General features: G+C 43.7%; 1 protein-coding gene across 1 annotated transcript in view; it reads right to left on the bottom strand.

Moving 5' to 3' along the window:
* EXOC4 (exocyst complex component 4) overlaps positions 1-15437 on the bottom strand; it is a 289405-nt gene that overhangs the window by 226043 nt on the left and 47925 nt on the right. The window contains exon 7 of the mRNA XM_005530978.3: positions 14169-14346. Coding sequence (XP_005531035.1) covers positions 14169-14346 — 178 coding nt within the window. The remainder of the gene's footprint in view (positions 1-14168; positions 14347-15437) is intronic.

The raw sequence follows: 15437 nt of genomic DNA, 5'->3' as shown, positions 1-15437 counted from the left end.
GTTGACAAACAGCAGAATACAAATGACAACTTTATTTCCTTATCCTCCTGGTCCAGAAGTGCCAGAGATACTCAATAAAACACACTTGATATTCCATAAAACACACTCTGAACCGTGGGAGATTCAGGCTGGGCTATTTCCCAGTAAAGAGATGGAAATGAGCTGCCACCACCTTCTGGAAAAGGCTAGACTTGTGGTTATTTGTTATAAAATATTTATAATAATCACAGAATATCCTGCATGGGAAGGGAGCCACCAGGATTATCCAGTCCAACCCCTGGCCCTGCTCACACACCCTAAAATCCCTAAAATTTTAGGGATTCTATAAAATTAAAATAATATAAAATATAGAATGATATAAAATATCATATTTATTATGAAAATACTGCCTTTATCCTGCAGGGCAGCCTGGCCAGGAGCCAGCAGAGCCCTCAGGTACCACTTCCAGCTTGGGAAAGGTCCCTCCATCAGCTCATCCCATTAATTGCTCCTCTGGATCGGGGCCACACCATAGATCAAACCTCCCTGACAACCCTGAGACCCCTCCAGGTGCAAATTCAGGCTCAGCAAAACCCAGCTCAAACATCAGAAAGGAACAGGTGATTTCTAAACCCTTGGCTCAATCCTAGAAATAGAACATTTTGCAGGAACCTGTTCCAGTTCTGACAGATCATGGTACGGGGATTATTCTGTTCTCTCAACAACTCAAAACTTTCAAGGCAATATTTGAAATAAATCTCTCTTCACCTCAAAATGCTCCTTTTCCCTCAAGCCTCCACAAGACTGATCTGAGAGTGACTAAATTGAATTTTTTTGCTGTTTTTTGCTCTCAGTAAACAGTTTGGAGAACCCCAAAATGGAATATGAAATTTAATGTGTAACATAAGGTTTTTTAGACTTAAATGACACAGCTTTTCCTGCTGGCTGAAAACAAAGCCAACCAAGGAAACAGGAATGCACCAAGTGGCCTTAATAAAATGACAATTCCCTGGACAAGAGTATCAAACCTCCTCAAATGAGGCTACAGGAGAGATTTTAAACAATCTTCTAGATCTTAGGAGGCCCAAACCCTTCTCTGAGCAAATGACTTCCAATTCCTCACAACTGTGCCCAGCAAAGGAAATCATCCCCAACACACAAAATCAATAGGAAGTATTGCAGACAATAATGCAGCAGTAAGGAAGGAGCAGAGCAGTAAATTCAGGGAGGATGGGAGTTTGGGGAATGAGGAAAACACACCAGGAAAGCAACAGAACAGCTCCTGAACAGCCTCTGCCTCCGTCTGACACTCCAAAATAACCCAGCCTTCCATCAGCCAGATCACAGGAGAACAAGGATCTCAGAGGATATCACAGCACCTGAGATCCAAAAGAAAATGAGATTTAAATCCAAGATGTTTTCAGTCTGCGCAGGAAAGATTTGTACATCAGACTGTACAAATTGTATTTATAACTTCTGTGAGCATTTAGAGAGCAGAACCTCGCCCTCCAGTGAAACACAATATCATGGATAAGGAAAATCAGTAAAATATGAACAGATTATCCCAGCAAAAGTGATCCCAATCCAAGGATGGGATGGTTCAAGAGCCGAGGGAGAAGCCAGCAGGAGTTTGGGTGACTGGAGAGAGCATCCAGCACAAGGGGCAGCCTGAGACAGAGATTGTGTGCGCCAATATCATTCCATAATTCTGTAAAAATTCAGATACAAAATGAAGCAGATAAAGCAAAAAATCAATGTTTTCAACCCAAAGTCTCCTTTAAAACAAACACAACTACCCAGGGCCACTCTGGTGATGATCAAAAGGAACAAGTCAGCTCTGCTTAAGAGAAACTCTAATTTGGCCCCAATTTCTTTTGTCCAAAGGGATGGTCAGGCTCCCAGCAATTAATGAGCCATTTTCAGGATTGCAAAAATAAGCTGAGGTTCAGCAAATACGTGGTGGAAATGATTTCAGATTCATTAAAATGCACCAGGCTCTGTTCTGCCACGCCAGCACCTCGCTCTAGTGAAGTCTCCCAGGCAGCTTTGCTGGCCTCCCTTGCAAACCCAAATTAAGCAGGTGCAGAAATGCCAGCATCATCAGGACCTTCCCGAGCTGCTGGGGCTGGGATTATTTTGACACAGCCAGACTATTTAGCAAGGCAAAAAAAACCCCCTCAAATACAAATCAATACAGCCCCAAACCATCAATTTTTCCCCTAAAATGGAAAAGCCGTTGCTTTTTTGTTTTTTCCTTCCTTAATGTCACATTAGCGCATCCCCAAAGCCCCCAAATGTGGCACCGTGAAACTTAAAACCACATCTTCACCATGCAGAGACTTTTTGACACCCAAAAACTCCAAAAGTTTAATTTCTCTGCTCATGAAGGTATTTTACTCTCCACACCCTCAGGAAATTTTGCTTTTCCAATATCTCAGCCAGGACTACAGTGGAAAGATAAAAGACATTTTCAGGAATTCATGGACACTGGATGACAGGGAAGGTGAGGGTGTGGAAGAGCCCCCTGTCCATTCCACAAATAGAAAAAAATAAATCCAAATTACCAAATTCCCCCTGAATTTAACTGCATTGCCCTGCCCTGGATGCATTTGCTCACCGTGCTGCTCCTGTTTTCCAGCATCTACTCCCTCAGCAGACACTGAGTTACAATTTTGAGGGGGCTGTAGCTTGGAAATGTCAAAGGGATTCACATTCCTTCTACACCACCTTTTAAAATAAAGCCAAAAGCCCTCAGGATCATGAATACAGCACAAAATTATGCATCCAAAAGAACAATTCCCTACCAGATCACACAATAATCCTACACAGGCCATGAGGAAATATCACAGGAGGCTGCTTTTAGACCATCAATTAATCTGTGAACCCTCAAGTTGATCTTTAAGGAAATGGGTAATTTTATAGCTCACAGCAAAACGAAATGTAAAAGAGAAGAATGTTTAACCAAACCTTCGATTTGAACTCCTGGCCTTAGAAAAGCACTCCCAAAAAATGCCAAGGCTCCCAGCACGAGGAATGACCCACCCAGGGTGACAATGAAGACTCCTCCAAAGGCAGAGCACTTTTTGGTGACCCTGGGGATAAATCTCATAAAATCTCAGTCTCCTCTGTGCCTGCAGAATCCCTTCACTCCACATTTGATGTTGAGATTTTCATCCAAGTGACTTTGCAGCCGGTGTCAAAGTGTGTTTGGGTGGACTGTGAGCACGAGGAAATCGTTCTGCTGCTGGTGTTGGGGCACATTTCAGGCTGTCCATGCAAAAATTCACATTAACATCTGGCTGGCTCTCAGAAAACACAGCTGAGAGATAAAGCAAAGGGAGCAGAGGCAAAACAGCAGATATGAGGCACAAGTAACATAGAACATGGCTCAAACTCAGCCTCTGAAGAATATTAAACCAAAGAACATTATGCTGAAAGAATCATTGCTAAGGAAAGCGGGATTTGGGAATACGAGGATCAAATTCTAGCCTGCTTTATACAACCTGCAACCTCAGAGAATTCCAGGAATCACACAGGTTGCCATTAAGGGAAGGCTGACTGTACAAATTCCTGCAAATCACCTCCTCTGATCTGCATAAACCCAGATGCTCTGAGGTGCCTGTTGCACAAAGATCATAAAATCTGGGAAGGGACCTTAAAGATCATCCAGTCCCAACCCCTTCATCCTTCCAAACAGCTCCAAAATACTAAGATTTGACAATGACAAATTAATGATTAACAGAAAGAGAGTCACAGTTCTGCTCCAGGCAAAGCATTAACGAGTTGCTGGTGTGACAGCTCTGTCCTGAGCCACACATGAAGGCTGGGATGGAATTCTCTCCCCTTCAATGCCACTTCCAACTAAAAAGCTGAATTGGGATGCTCAGGTTTTTTTTGCTTGCAGTGTGATGTTTTCCAGGCTGTCCCCACACCAAAAGCAGAACCAAAACCTCACCATGCACTGGAAATTATTTTCACAGTAATTTTCACGAGTGTGCCATCCTCCAGAATCCGTGTTTTTCCCACTATTCCTCTGAGTGTGAAAGTAAAAGTGCAGATTTCCTGAGAAATACCTTCAAATCCCTCTTTTCTACAGCCCAAGCAGTGCTGGTGAGCACAGAAGAACTGCAAGGCAAGCAGGACACCGAAAAATCAGTGTGGACTTGGCAGAGATGAACCCTCACAAATCCACGCTTTAAAACTGGTCCCACTGTGAAGAAATCCTACAGTGCAGGATCTGTGACTTTAACAGGGAGGAATCAGCAGCACTTTTCCTGAGATCACAAAGTTTTCCAGTGTTCTCCACCACAGCTGTCACATCCACAGAATCTCTGGGAACAACTTCATTTTTCCACCTTAGGACCAAAATGGGCTCTAAGAGAAAGTCACCCTCCTGAATTAAAGCAAATCATCACAAGAGGAACAATTCAGAGGCACTGTCATTTATCACTTTGGCAGGAAAAGGGGCTCGAAAATGCAGTTTTTCCAAGAGGGCAGCAGGCATGTGACTCCCTGATTAAGCAGCGAGGGAATGAGCACCAAATCATTGTAATAAAGTGACATCATCCTTTTTACTGTGTCCCAGATAAATCTGCTGGGTTGTTCGGTGTCCTTTGTCAGTAAAAACAGACAGATTTTGGATATTGCACTTAAGAGACTGCTCTGATTTATTTATTTACTGACCTGCTGGGAGGTGTAACTAATTTGGATTATTCTCCCTGTCATGGGCAGCAAATTCCAACTGCTTAAGCCCAGGAGAGAAAATTAATGACACAATTAACCTCTGTACAATTGGAGTGCATCAGACAAGAGTCCTGCTTGTGTTTTCATCTCAGGTATTGCACAGGGCCACAGGCCAGCCTTTGGAAAGGCAACATCCAACCCATCCATCCAACCTCCAAGCCTTTTCCAAAGAAGGTTCAATACAGGAGAATTGGCCAGAAAAACAGCTCTCCTGTCTATTAAAAAAAGTAAAAATTACACCAAATGTTGTTTTTCTTGGAGGTTTACCTTCCTTTAAAATCATGTTATTATAATACAAAATTAGATCTGGGATTTTCCAAAGAATCCAAAGTAATTAGTTGTCCAATTCCCACTAGATTGCCAAGGGAGTTAGATCCTAAATGCCTTTGGTTCTTTTGGAAAACCTCATCCATCACAGAAATTCACAGGGTGGTTCACCAGAAACTGCAGAAAGGCAAGGTCTGAGTTAACAGGTTGAGAATTATTTTTATAGCACTTTCCAGGGCCCCTCAGTCAATGCTGCACTGGGAACAGTGGGCACCACCACCACATTTTCCACTGGAAAATGACATTTCACCCACAGGAACCGTGGCAAGAAGTGATCAGGGACATTCCAGGGCTCTGGAACACTTTTAAAAACTCAATAAAAGCACTGGGCCCTCAGAGTGGAGCACACGGGGATTTTTCCTTCTCTCCTGGTGCTGCTCTTTAATGTTTTGGGATTTTTTTCAAGCAGATTCAAAGCAGAAGTGCCACTTTTCTGCCTGGAAAGAATGGATTCACAATGCACCACTGTTGTTTTTTAATCAGACTGCAGCTCCCAGCTTCACCTGGGCCACAGCCACAGCCACAGTTCTTCAGTAAATGAAGACCCCAAAGAGCTTTCCAAGGCATTTAATTACACCCCAAGAGTAAAATCACTGTGTAGAGGCCACATTTAATTACCTGAGTCCCTCCTGTCCCCCTTTTCCCATGTGGAAATGGGTTTCCATGGTTCCTAGCATGGACACAGTGACTCCTCTCTGGTTGTTTGATTACAACCAACAATGAAGGTGTTGGTAAATCCTGCTGTTGTTCCTGTTCTGGTTTTTGACAGATAAGGGTCTTTCTTCTGCTAGAATCACAGGATGGTTTGGGTTGGAAGGGATCTTGAGGCTTATCTAATTCTAGATCCTTTCCAGCCCAAACCATTCCACTCCACTTAAAAATTCCTCCAATCTAAAAGCATGTAAAACCAACCAAAAAAAAGAAATAAAGTGAGCTGAAACAAATTTAATCTTTTTTTTAGTATTTTTGAAGCAGTTTTTCAGTTCACTTAAGAAAGAGTAAATCAGAACTTTTATAATAAAGAAATAAAAAATAATTCCCATCTGCCCAAGGCATATTGGCACTTCCCACAAAGGAATGAAAGGATAAAATGCAACGCAGGTTTTCCATTTCAGCCATGAAAACAGAGGGAAAGCAGCTTCTCCCCAGTTTATTTCTGACAAATAAATGGAGTTTGAAGTGTATGTTTAGATGTCCAAGAATGCTGAACCCCCAGAGCCATGCGCAGAACCCCGCTGAGTGAAACAGAAGGGTTTGGGGGCGGAGGGAATTGGTTGTTCCCAGCATGAACTGGGAGTTTGTCATTTCCCTCAAAAGAGGCAGGAGCTCTGCAGCCTCTCCCAGCCCCGAGAACACCGGTGAATCATCGGCCCCTTGCTGCTGCCTTCCACAAACACACTTACATGAGTTATTTGGAAGCAGAAATGACATCCTTTTGGAGCTGAGTGGTAAAAAGTTGGTACAGCAAATATGGCTGAAGCCAAAAAAAAAATATAAATAAATGTAAAGTAATTAAGACAAAAGTTTTGAGGCTGATTATGTGCTTAAATACTTCCTCAGTGGATGGGCCTGCCCTCACAGTCCAATTCTCATGTCTTTATTATCCATCATTTATTATCTTTATCTACTGAAACCCTTGTGTCCATCAAAACCCAATGATCTACTGCTCAAAATCCACCGAGAGATATTTGCAAAACTCTTAAATAAAACCACTTTAAAAGGCAGCTGGGCAGCACAACCATAAAAAAAAAGTACAAAATAAAATACCAAAGCCTGCAGATGCAGGTTGGATGGGGCTTGGAGCAACCTGGTCTAGGGAAAGGTGTCCCTGCCCATGGCACAGGGTTGGAATGAGGTGATCTGGAAGATCCAAGTAAAACCATTCTACAATTCTGGAAGAATTTTGGTTGATGCAATTCTGTAGTTTCCTACCTAACAAAGAAAACCCAAAAGCCTTCAGGTCCCCAAAATAAAAGCAGAGATTTCCTGTAAGGAAAGAAACAGCAAGAGCTGGAAAACCTCAGGAAAAAATAAGATTCTACCCTAAGGTTTTGCAAATGCCACATGAGAAGAGCAGCACAGGAGCAGAAAAGGCATTTAAGCAAAACAATTTCCAAACATTACCCTCAGAAATAATAAATAATGCCTCCCATTAGCAGGAATTTGCCTGCATGGATCCCTCGGCTCTGCTGTCAGAGGAGGAGCCCTGCAGGGAGGACATGAGGAGTTTTTGGCCTTTTTGTTACATACAGGTAAAAATGTTATAAAAAGAAAGGCCTTAAAAAAATCAGGCCTTGCTCTGCTGAATTACCAGCAAGCCTGCAACTTGTTCTAAGTGAGCTAGCTAAAGTTCCCATGTGAAAAAATCTTGAGAATGAGAATCTATCTGCATAACAACCTATTCTTGGAGAGAAAAATAAGTCACACCTGAAATAACAAAAGATCTGTCCCATGAGAGTCCATGAAGGAAAAATGTAAACACCTGTGAATAGAAAAAGTCTTAACAAGTACACACAAAAACACCTTCTAAGCAATGAATTGAGTGGGGAGAAAACTACTAGCCAATTGAACACAAAATCTGTGAAAATGGTATAAAAATGAGTTATGGGAATAAAGAAGAGACTTTTCCTACGTAAAGAATTGAGTCCCGTCCTCTTTAATGAAACATTTTTCCTTTCACAGTGGTTTGATGGTGCTGGGAAGGGAACAAGTCTTTAAAGCCTTTAAAGGCACTCACACAGGGACAGAGCATGAGCTCAGCACGTCAAAAGAGAGGTTTTATAGTCCTATAAAACATGTCCACAAATGCTGATGGACTCCTTGGAGCACCTCCTAATTCCAGTGACAGCAGGGATGAAGTGCAGCAGACATGGAAGCAGGGGGAAAAAAAAATCCACATCAGAGCTGACAAAACTGTTCAAAAATGGTTAAAATAAAAGATAATGGCTTTAAAAATCTGCAGCAGAGTTTCCACTTCTTCTACATCATCCCATTATTTATCAGCACCAAGAAGATGGAGGCTAAGAAGCCCTGTACAGGCTGGGAATCCTGCATCCTTTACTTCCCAAACTCACATTCCTGCTGGAATCACAGAGACACATCAGGTGTGATGGTCACTTCACACCCCCTTAGTCCTCCTCAGAGAATCTTCCAACTTGAGAAAGAAAAGCTCCCAAGTGGCATCACTGGGAAAAAAAAAAGAAAAGCTGGAAAAAATGTCTGTGTTCTCAAGTTGTATCAATTAAAAGGAATTTAATGATGGCCCAGGGTTCACAAAGCACAGGTTTGGTGCCAACTGCCAAACATCGAAGTAGGGAACGTGTCACTCCCTATCCTGCATTCCCAGCCTTTTCCTCTCAGCCTAACACCCAACAGAGCTGACTCTGACTTTCACAACTCCACCAAACAGCTTTTTGAAATTACTTCTCTCTACAAGAATTTGGGCACCTTTTTCAGCACCTTCAGCAGAGCTGAAGTTGCTTTTAACTCACATGGATTTAGTTACGTGAATATTTAGGTATAAACTCCAAAACCCCTTTAAAACTACAGTGTAACTAAATGTGATAAACAATTAAAAGGAAAATCCACCTTAAATGAAGTTTAGAGCAGCTTGATGCTGTACAGCATGGAACAAAGATGATGATTTTTTTTTTCCTTGCTTGTAAACCTGCAAATATTTCATTAAAGGAGTTAATATTTCTTAAAACTGTGCAATCACTTTTATTCTGGGCTTGATTTCTTTGAACTTCAGCATAAATGTTGGTTTTTATTGGATCAACAGCTCCAGGATAGCTCCAGGATAAAAAGCGTCCAAACAAAAGTTGTTACTGCAGGAGTATGGGAGAAAAATTCTGCTCTGACATCCTGCTAACAGAATATAAAATAAAATATGGCAGAGCTCGGTCAATGAGGGCCATTCCTGGGAAAGAAAATGATCCAATGTCTGCAGCCAGCTCAGCTCTGGAGCTCGTCCAGGTACCTGTTACCACGTAATTCAGTTTGTTTTGAGCACAGCTCAGCCAGCATCGGCCAGTCAAAGTGAAAACAGATCAATCTGGGGCATTTCTGCTTCATATTCTTTGTTTTCAAAAGGCTAGGATGCCATTGCCATCTCTTGATGATTGCATGAAATCTCTCTGTACTTCCTGACACATTTTTTTCCCCTCTGTCCAGGCCATTTCCATCACCCCAGATTCCAACTGAACCTTCTTAAGAGCTTGAGAAAGGTACCAATTTATTTGTCATCTGAAATTGCAAGAAGACTTCAATTTTTAGGTAAATTGGAGCAAATCTATAAAACATTTTAATAGAGAGGAGGGGCAGGACACTACAAACCTTCTTGGCAAGGCAAAAATTTAAAGAAATACCTTCCTGCAAAATCAGCTGGTCCCTTCTTAGATCCAGAAAGATTAAACTCTTCCTGGACTACAAAGTTCCCCAGAAATTCTCGTGTTCTTCACAGCACATATTTGCAGAAAACACTGTAACACCCTGCTGGATTTATTGCTGCATGTGCTGAGCTCACTTCAAATAACCAAGGGGAGGGAAAAGTATCAAGTGACCTACTCTAATTATTTAAATTCCATTTTTAAATATCAGCATTTTGAGGAGTGGAATTCTCCCTCCTCACTTTCTTCTGCTATAGACTGAGTGAAGCTGCATTTTTTTTTTTTTAAAGCTGCAGAGAAATCCCTTTTATGACCAATATTCTCTCAATGAGATAAGCATTAATGAGACAAACCAGTCAGGAGTCCAAGGGCAGCAGTTCCACACACTTCAGACCATTTAAAAAGAGCCACAAAGACTGTCAGGCCCATTATTTGGAGGATGACCACAAAGCCATTAAATGTCTGTGGAGACACTTTGTGAAAAATAACTGCTTCAGGTTCAAAACATCACCTGGTGAACTTCCCAAAGGCAGCAGCAATTTCAGATATTGCTCTGGCATTCCAACCAGGATTTATGGCACATTAACAGCTCTCATGCAAGGAGCTTATTTTATTTTCTGAGTACCAACTGTGTTGCAAACAGCTCGTTCAATTTTTAAATGCAAAGGTTCAGACCTGTGCTGAGCCACCCAGCAAAAACCACTTGGGTTTTCCATGAGCAGCTTCAGCAGGTAGGAAAACCCTTCCCTTGCCAGGAAAAAAAGCAGGAAAAAAGCCTTTCCCTTCCCTTTTCCACGGTGCCTTCCCTCCCTAGCCTGCTCCTGTGCCAGCCCTGCCACAGTTCAGGGACCTGAGAGCAGAAGAGGCAGCCAGCAGCAAACCCTTGGCCAAATCAACTCCCCCAAATCAGATTCCTGACAGGAGAATGAGCAGCGCTGCCAGAGCAAGGAAAACATCCTGGGCTGTGGAAAAGGAGGCAGGGGGATGACAGCACAGCTGGCAGAGGCTGGGATGGATCTGAAACCTCTCCACACCTTTCCCACTGAGGAACTGAGGCTGCTGAACTGCACAGACATTCCCCTGCTCACCTGGGTGCCGAAGGGAACCAGCACTTTATGCCATTAATTCCCTTAAAAATTCCCAGAGAGGGACTCGGGTTCCTGCAGCAGAGCCCTGAAATTCATCTCCAACTGCTCTCCCAGGACTCCTGGACAAGTGTGACACAGCAAATGCAATTTAAATGCAGCTTTTCTGCAAGATAACTCCCACAGCCCAGCACCCAGCCACGAGGCACAAAATGATCCCATTTCCCTGCTGCCTCCAGCAAGTGCCATTCCTTTTCCTAAGGAAGGAGATGAGGATCCTTAAGAGAGGTTTCCCAGTGCTCAGAGTCTGATATCCCCAGCTCTGCAGTAGCACAACAGGAGTGTGTGGGCAGAGAGGAGGCTTCAGTTCCTCCTTCCCCAGTTTCCTTATGGTTTCAGCAATGTTTGGGCTGCTAAATGACACCAATTTTGGAAAACACAGGAAAGCATTAGACAGAAAAAAAAACAACAAAAAAACAAAAAAGGAACATATTAGTTGTCAGTGTCTTCTCAGCAGACAGCCCACCAGAGAGCCTGCTAAAGATTTATGTCCCAGAGAAAATTTGTGTGATTTTCCCTCTCTTCTGTGGGAGGGAGAAAAATATAGACCCCAAAAAACTGAGAATCATCAACAACAAATTCACCACTAAGAAAGGAGAGAAGATCTCTTCCTTGGAGGCAAACAGCTCCAGCCTGAGCTGTTAAAACTCCTATCACCAATAGTCATTGGTAGCTTCTCCTGCAGCAGGGTCCTGCACCATTCCCTATGTCCTGTCCCTCCAGGCCTTGTCCCCAGTCCCTCTCCAGCCCTCCTGGAGCCCCTTCAGGCCCTGGCAGGGGCTCTGAGCTCTCCCTGGATCCTTCTCCTCTCCAGGGGAACATTCCCAGCTCTCCCAGCCTGGCTCCAGAGCAGAGGGGCTCCTCTGGTCCAGCACAGACACTGAATTGTCCCAGAAAACCTGAGAATTCCCTCCCTATTTATCCTGACATGTCAGCACACGGCTCCCAGTTCTCTGCAGCCAAGGCCCTGATCCCACATTTAATGAGGTTGTTCAGGGGATGTTCCACCCACCCCTGCACTGAAGAGCTCAGCTAGCTCCACACAAAATGCCAAACTATAAGTTAAAATTTAAACAAATTTCCCCCTCTGCCTTTGATGGAACAGCACGACCAAGGGCTACACTGGCTGTGAGACAGGGAAATAACTTCAAACGGGGTTTTCCTGAACAAGGCTGCTCTAATATTTTGACAAAGTGCTTTTGTTTGGTAGTTTGTTTTCTAGCACTCCACTATCAACCAGAAAAGGTCACTCTGTCTTCTGTGTTATTCCTCCATTCTCAGAGAAGGTAAAAATATAAAATACCTGCATATTTTGTACCTCAATGCTGAGCCACCTCTCACAATACACCAGAGCGCCTGGTGCAGTTATTAGGGAGCTTTCAGAAACCCAGCTCCAAAAACCAGCTGCAGAAACAACTCATTCCCCACAGCCCCCAATTTCCAGCCCACCACGAGCTCCTGTTGTTTTGTCCAGACATGGAGAGATAACCCTGCTGTAAGGAATTTCACAGGCAGAAATGCACAATGCACATGTACAGAACATTATCCCTGCGAACTTGCACTCGTGTGATATTGTTCTGCTGTGGTGATTAAATTCCATTCACTGGGATTTGAAGGAACTGCATCGCTTCCCTGAGCCACTTCTTCCGAGTTTTCAGCCTCCCCCAACAGCTTTAAACACTTTTAAAACTGAGTTTTCTGCTCCCCCTGCTGCAAATGTAAGATCTCCTCTCCAGAAATTATCCTTACTCAGAAAAGCAGGCTAGAGATAATTTAGGCTTAGGGATCAAAGGTTTTCTTACACTCTAAGGTAAAAATATTTTAAGCCACTCCAGTGGAACTAAGTTACAAACATCCACAAGATTTTGAACAAAGAAATGCAGCATTTCCTCCCTTTCATGCCATTCAATGCTCATCTCTTACCTTAAACCAGCAAGAGATTATGGATCTTAAAGTGCTGCTTTTATGCATTGTAAAAGCTCTTTTGGAAGCTTTTCCGACTCCCCCGACACCCAAGAACAATGAAACCTTTCCAAGTGGGTTGTTGTGTTTTTCTTGGCACACTTTTTCCAGAGATCTTGGTCAGACATTGTCTCCCCAGCACAGAAAGCACCTTCACTCCTCAGTGCTCACACCTCCACACGCTTCGAGTTCTATCAGCGTTGTTCAGGAACAGCCAAGAGAAATCACTCCAAATTTCACCACCCACCAGGACTGAACCCATCCCAAACTCCCACGGAGGACGGGAATATCCAGCCTTGATGTTCTGCTGCACTGAAGGAACAATCTTGGGAGGGTTCTTACTCCAAGGTTTTGACTTTCCAGAGCAAAATCTGCAGAAATCAAAGCTCAAAGTTTTTCTGGACCTCACGGATCACAGGAAGATGGCTGCAGATTTCCCAAACCCATTCCACATATCCTTCAATTTAATTCTTCCCTTTTATTCTTCATTTCCTTATTCCCACTTCAGTTGTGTGACATCCTGTTGTCCAGAAAACCCCTGGTGAACCTCTGGCTGGACATTTCCAAGCAAATTTTTCCAAGAACAGTGTGAAGGGAGCTGCAGGTTTTTGATATAGGGAAAGGGATCGAGATTTCTTTAATAATAATTCTTCTAGAAAGAAAAATATGTGGGTAAGGAGTTTGTAGGTGGGTGGAGGGGACTGAAGGCCCCACACCTTACATTTATCATGTCCAAGTATTTAAGCTCATACCATGCACACAGTTGGGATATTTGTGTAAGGAAAAAAACCTGAATCACTGCACAGTCAAACAATCCTCCAGAATAACAGCTACAAACCAGCCCAGAACTGAAAAAGTGAGTTAGGGCAAGGGGCAGAGAGCATTTTCCATCACCAGCCCAGAGCTGGAGTGACCAACATAAATCCTTCCACCTCCTGTAAATAATGCCAGGCTCGATTCTTTGACCTCTTTTATCATCATGGCAGGTGAAGTTCCACATCTGTGCACTATGTATAAAGGTGATCTCCAAAACAAGAAATAAAAAAAAAAATCCACTAAACATGTGTTTAATATAACACTAAACATACTAACACAGCAAGAACGAGAGAACAGATGTGACAGATGAGAGCCTCAGATCCCTGGGTGAGAGGCACAGCACCTGAATAAAGCCTAAGCAAGGTACAGCTTTAGTCTCTTGCAGTTAAGAGGAAGAATCAAATGAGAATTTGCTGCAAACACGCCAGCAGCAAGTGTCTCAGCTGCCTAAACCCAGCCATAATGACAGCAGAAGACAAGCCATTAGAGCTGTGATACTTTATAAGACAGGCATGACATGGTAACACAGAACAAAAATGTCACTTTGAAAGCTGCTGATAAATCACTTGGTAGGCAAAAGGAATCAACCTTTCCGAACACCATAAGGATGAATCCATGGGATTTTTTTTTTTGCTCATATTTAAGCCTCTTGGAGTTCTACAATCTGTTGTAAATGTGGCCACTTACCAAAAAAAAAACAAACCAAAGACAAATCCCAGCACTGCTACGTTAAGCACGACAGGCATTCTCTGGCACGGTTCTAAAGGCTGTTCCAAGCTGAAAACGTGCCCACCTGAGGGATTCTTACCTGCAGGACATCCTGGATCTTCACCCACACATCCACCATGTCGTAGAGCTTGATCTCCCCATCGTACTGGCTGCAGGGGGAGGCCACTGTCTGCTGCAGGTGGCCCAGCACCACCGAGTGCGCGGCGGCCACGGCGTTGAACTTGTCAAAGAGCAGCTCCAGCAGCTCCAGCAGCAACCTGGGAACCACGGAAACAGCTCTGCTCAGCTTCTGGAATGTTCCACAGGCACACAGCAGGGCAGGGGACAGGGTGCTGGGCTCTTGTGTGCTCTTTTGGGACATGCTGAGGTCACCTGGCTTCAAACCCTCTCTGTGGGCTCAGGGGGCTCATTTCAGCTCAGGTTTGGTATCTGAACATTCCTGAGGGTTTTTCTCCTCATTCCCTTCCCCATATCAGCATTACTCACTTTAAAAGTGTCCTTCCTACAGGGAACACAAAACCATTAATAACTCCACAATAATTAAACTGGACTAACATAATATTAGAGCCCATTGTAAGACCCCAGGGAGGGCTGCAGGCAGGGAGGGAAACATCCTGCTATTCCCCCAGAAAAAAGTATGAGTCTCAGGGCAATAAAAACTGACTTACCCACACAAACAGGATAAAAGGAATTGTTTTTGACTTATTAAATTAATATGGCAGGTTCCAAATGACAGGAAATATCAGAAAGCTAAAATGTCACTCATCACTTGCCATGATTTTATTCCTGTATTTGTTATAGCAATAACACCATCTAAATCCTCTACACTATACCTGCTCCCATGGTTCCTTACTGCCCAATTATTGTAATTAAAGCACCTTTGCAGAGTCCTGAACAGTTTGTGACGAGGCAGCGCCATCACGCTTTTTACTATTTGAGAACAGAAAAATGCGGATGGAGTTCACCGCCGTTTAATGAGCAACTCCAGTCCCCACGTAACCCCACCAAAACGTGAAGATCACACTTCCCAAATCCATATGTCAGGCACTTGTAGCTCTGACAGACAGGCTCCATCACATTTCCTGCAGCAGCTTTGGAGCCACCGCGTGCTCCAAGTCTGCCCAGCAGGAGCTGCGATCCCCAGGGCAGGAGCTGGAGCTGCTCCCGCTCCTCCTGCAGTGCTCACACAACAGGGAATGGCTTTGGGGACTCCCTCAACATCATCCCTTGGCACCAGCCCAGGCTGCTCCCAGCCCTGTCCAGCCTGGCCTTGGACATTCCAGGGATCCAGGGGCTGCTCTGGGAATTCCAGCCCAGCCAGGAATTCCTTCCCCAGATCCCATCCATC

Source organism: Pseudopodoces humilis, chromosome 5 (genome assembly GCF_049639895.1).
Source record: "Pseudopodoces humilis isolate 2021_Gansu_Grassland_sample_001 chromosome 5, ASM4963989v1, whole genome shotgun sequence".
Lineage (NCBI taxonomy): Eukaryota > Metazoa > Chordata > Aves > Passeriformes > Paridae > Pseudopodoces > Pseudopodoces humilis.
Note: the sequence above shows the minus strand (reverse complement) of the source record. Positions and strands in the feature narration are given on the sequence as shown.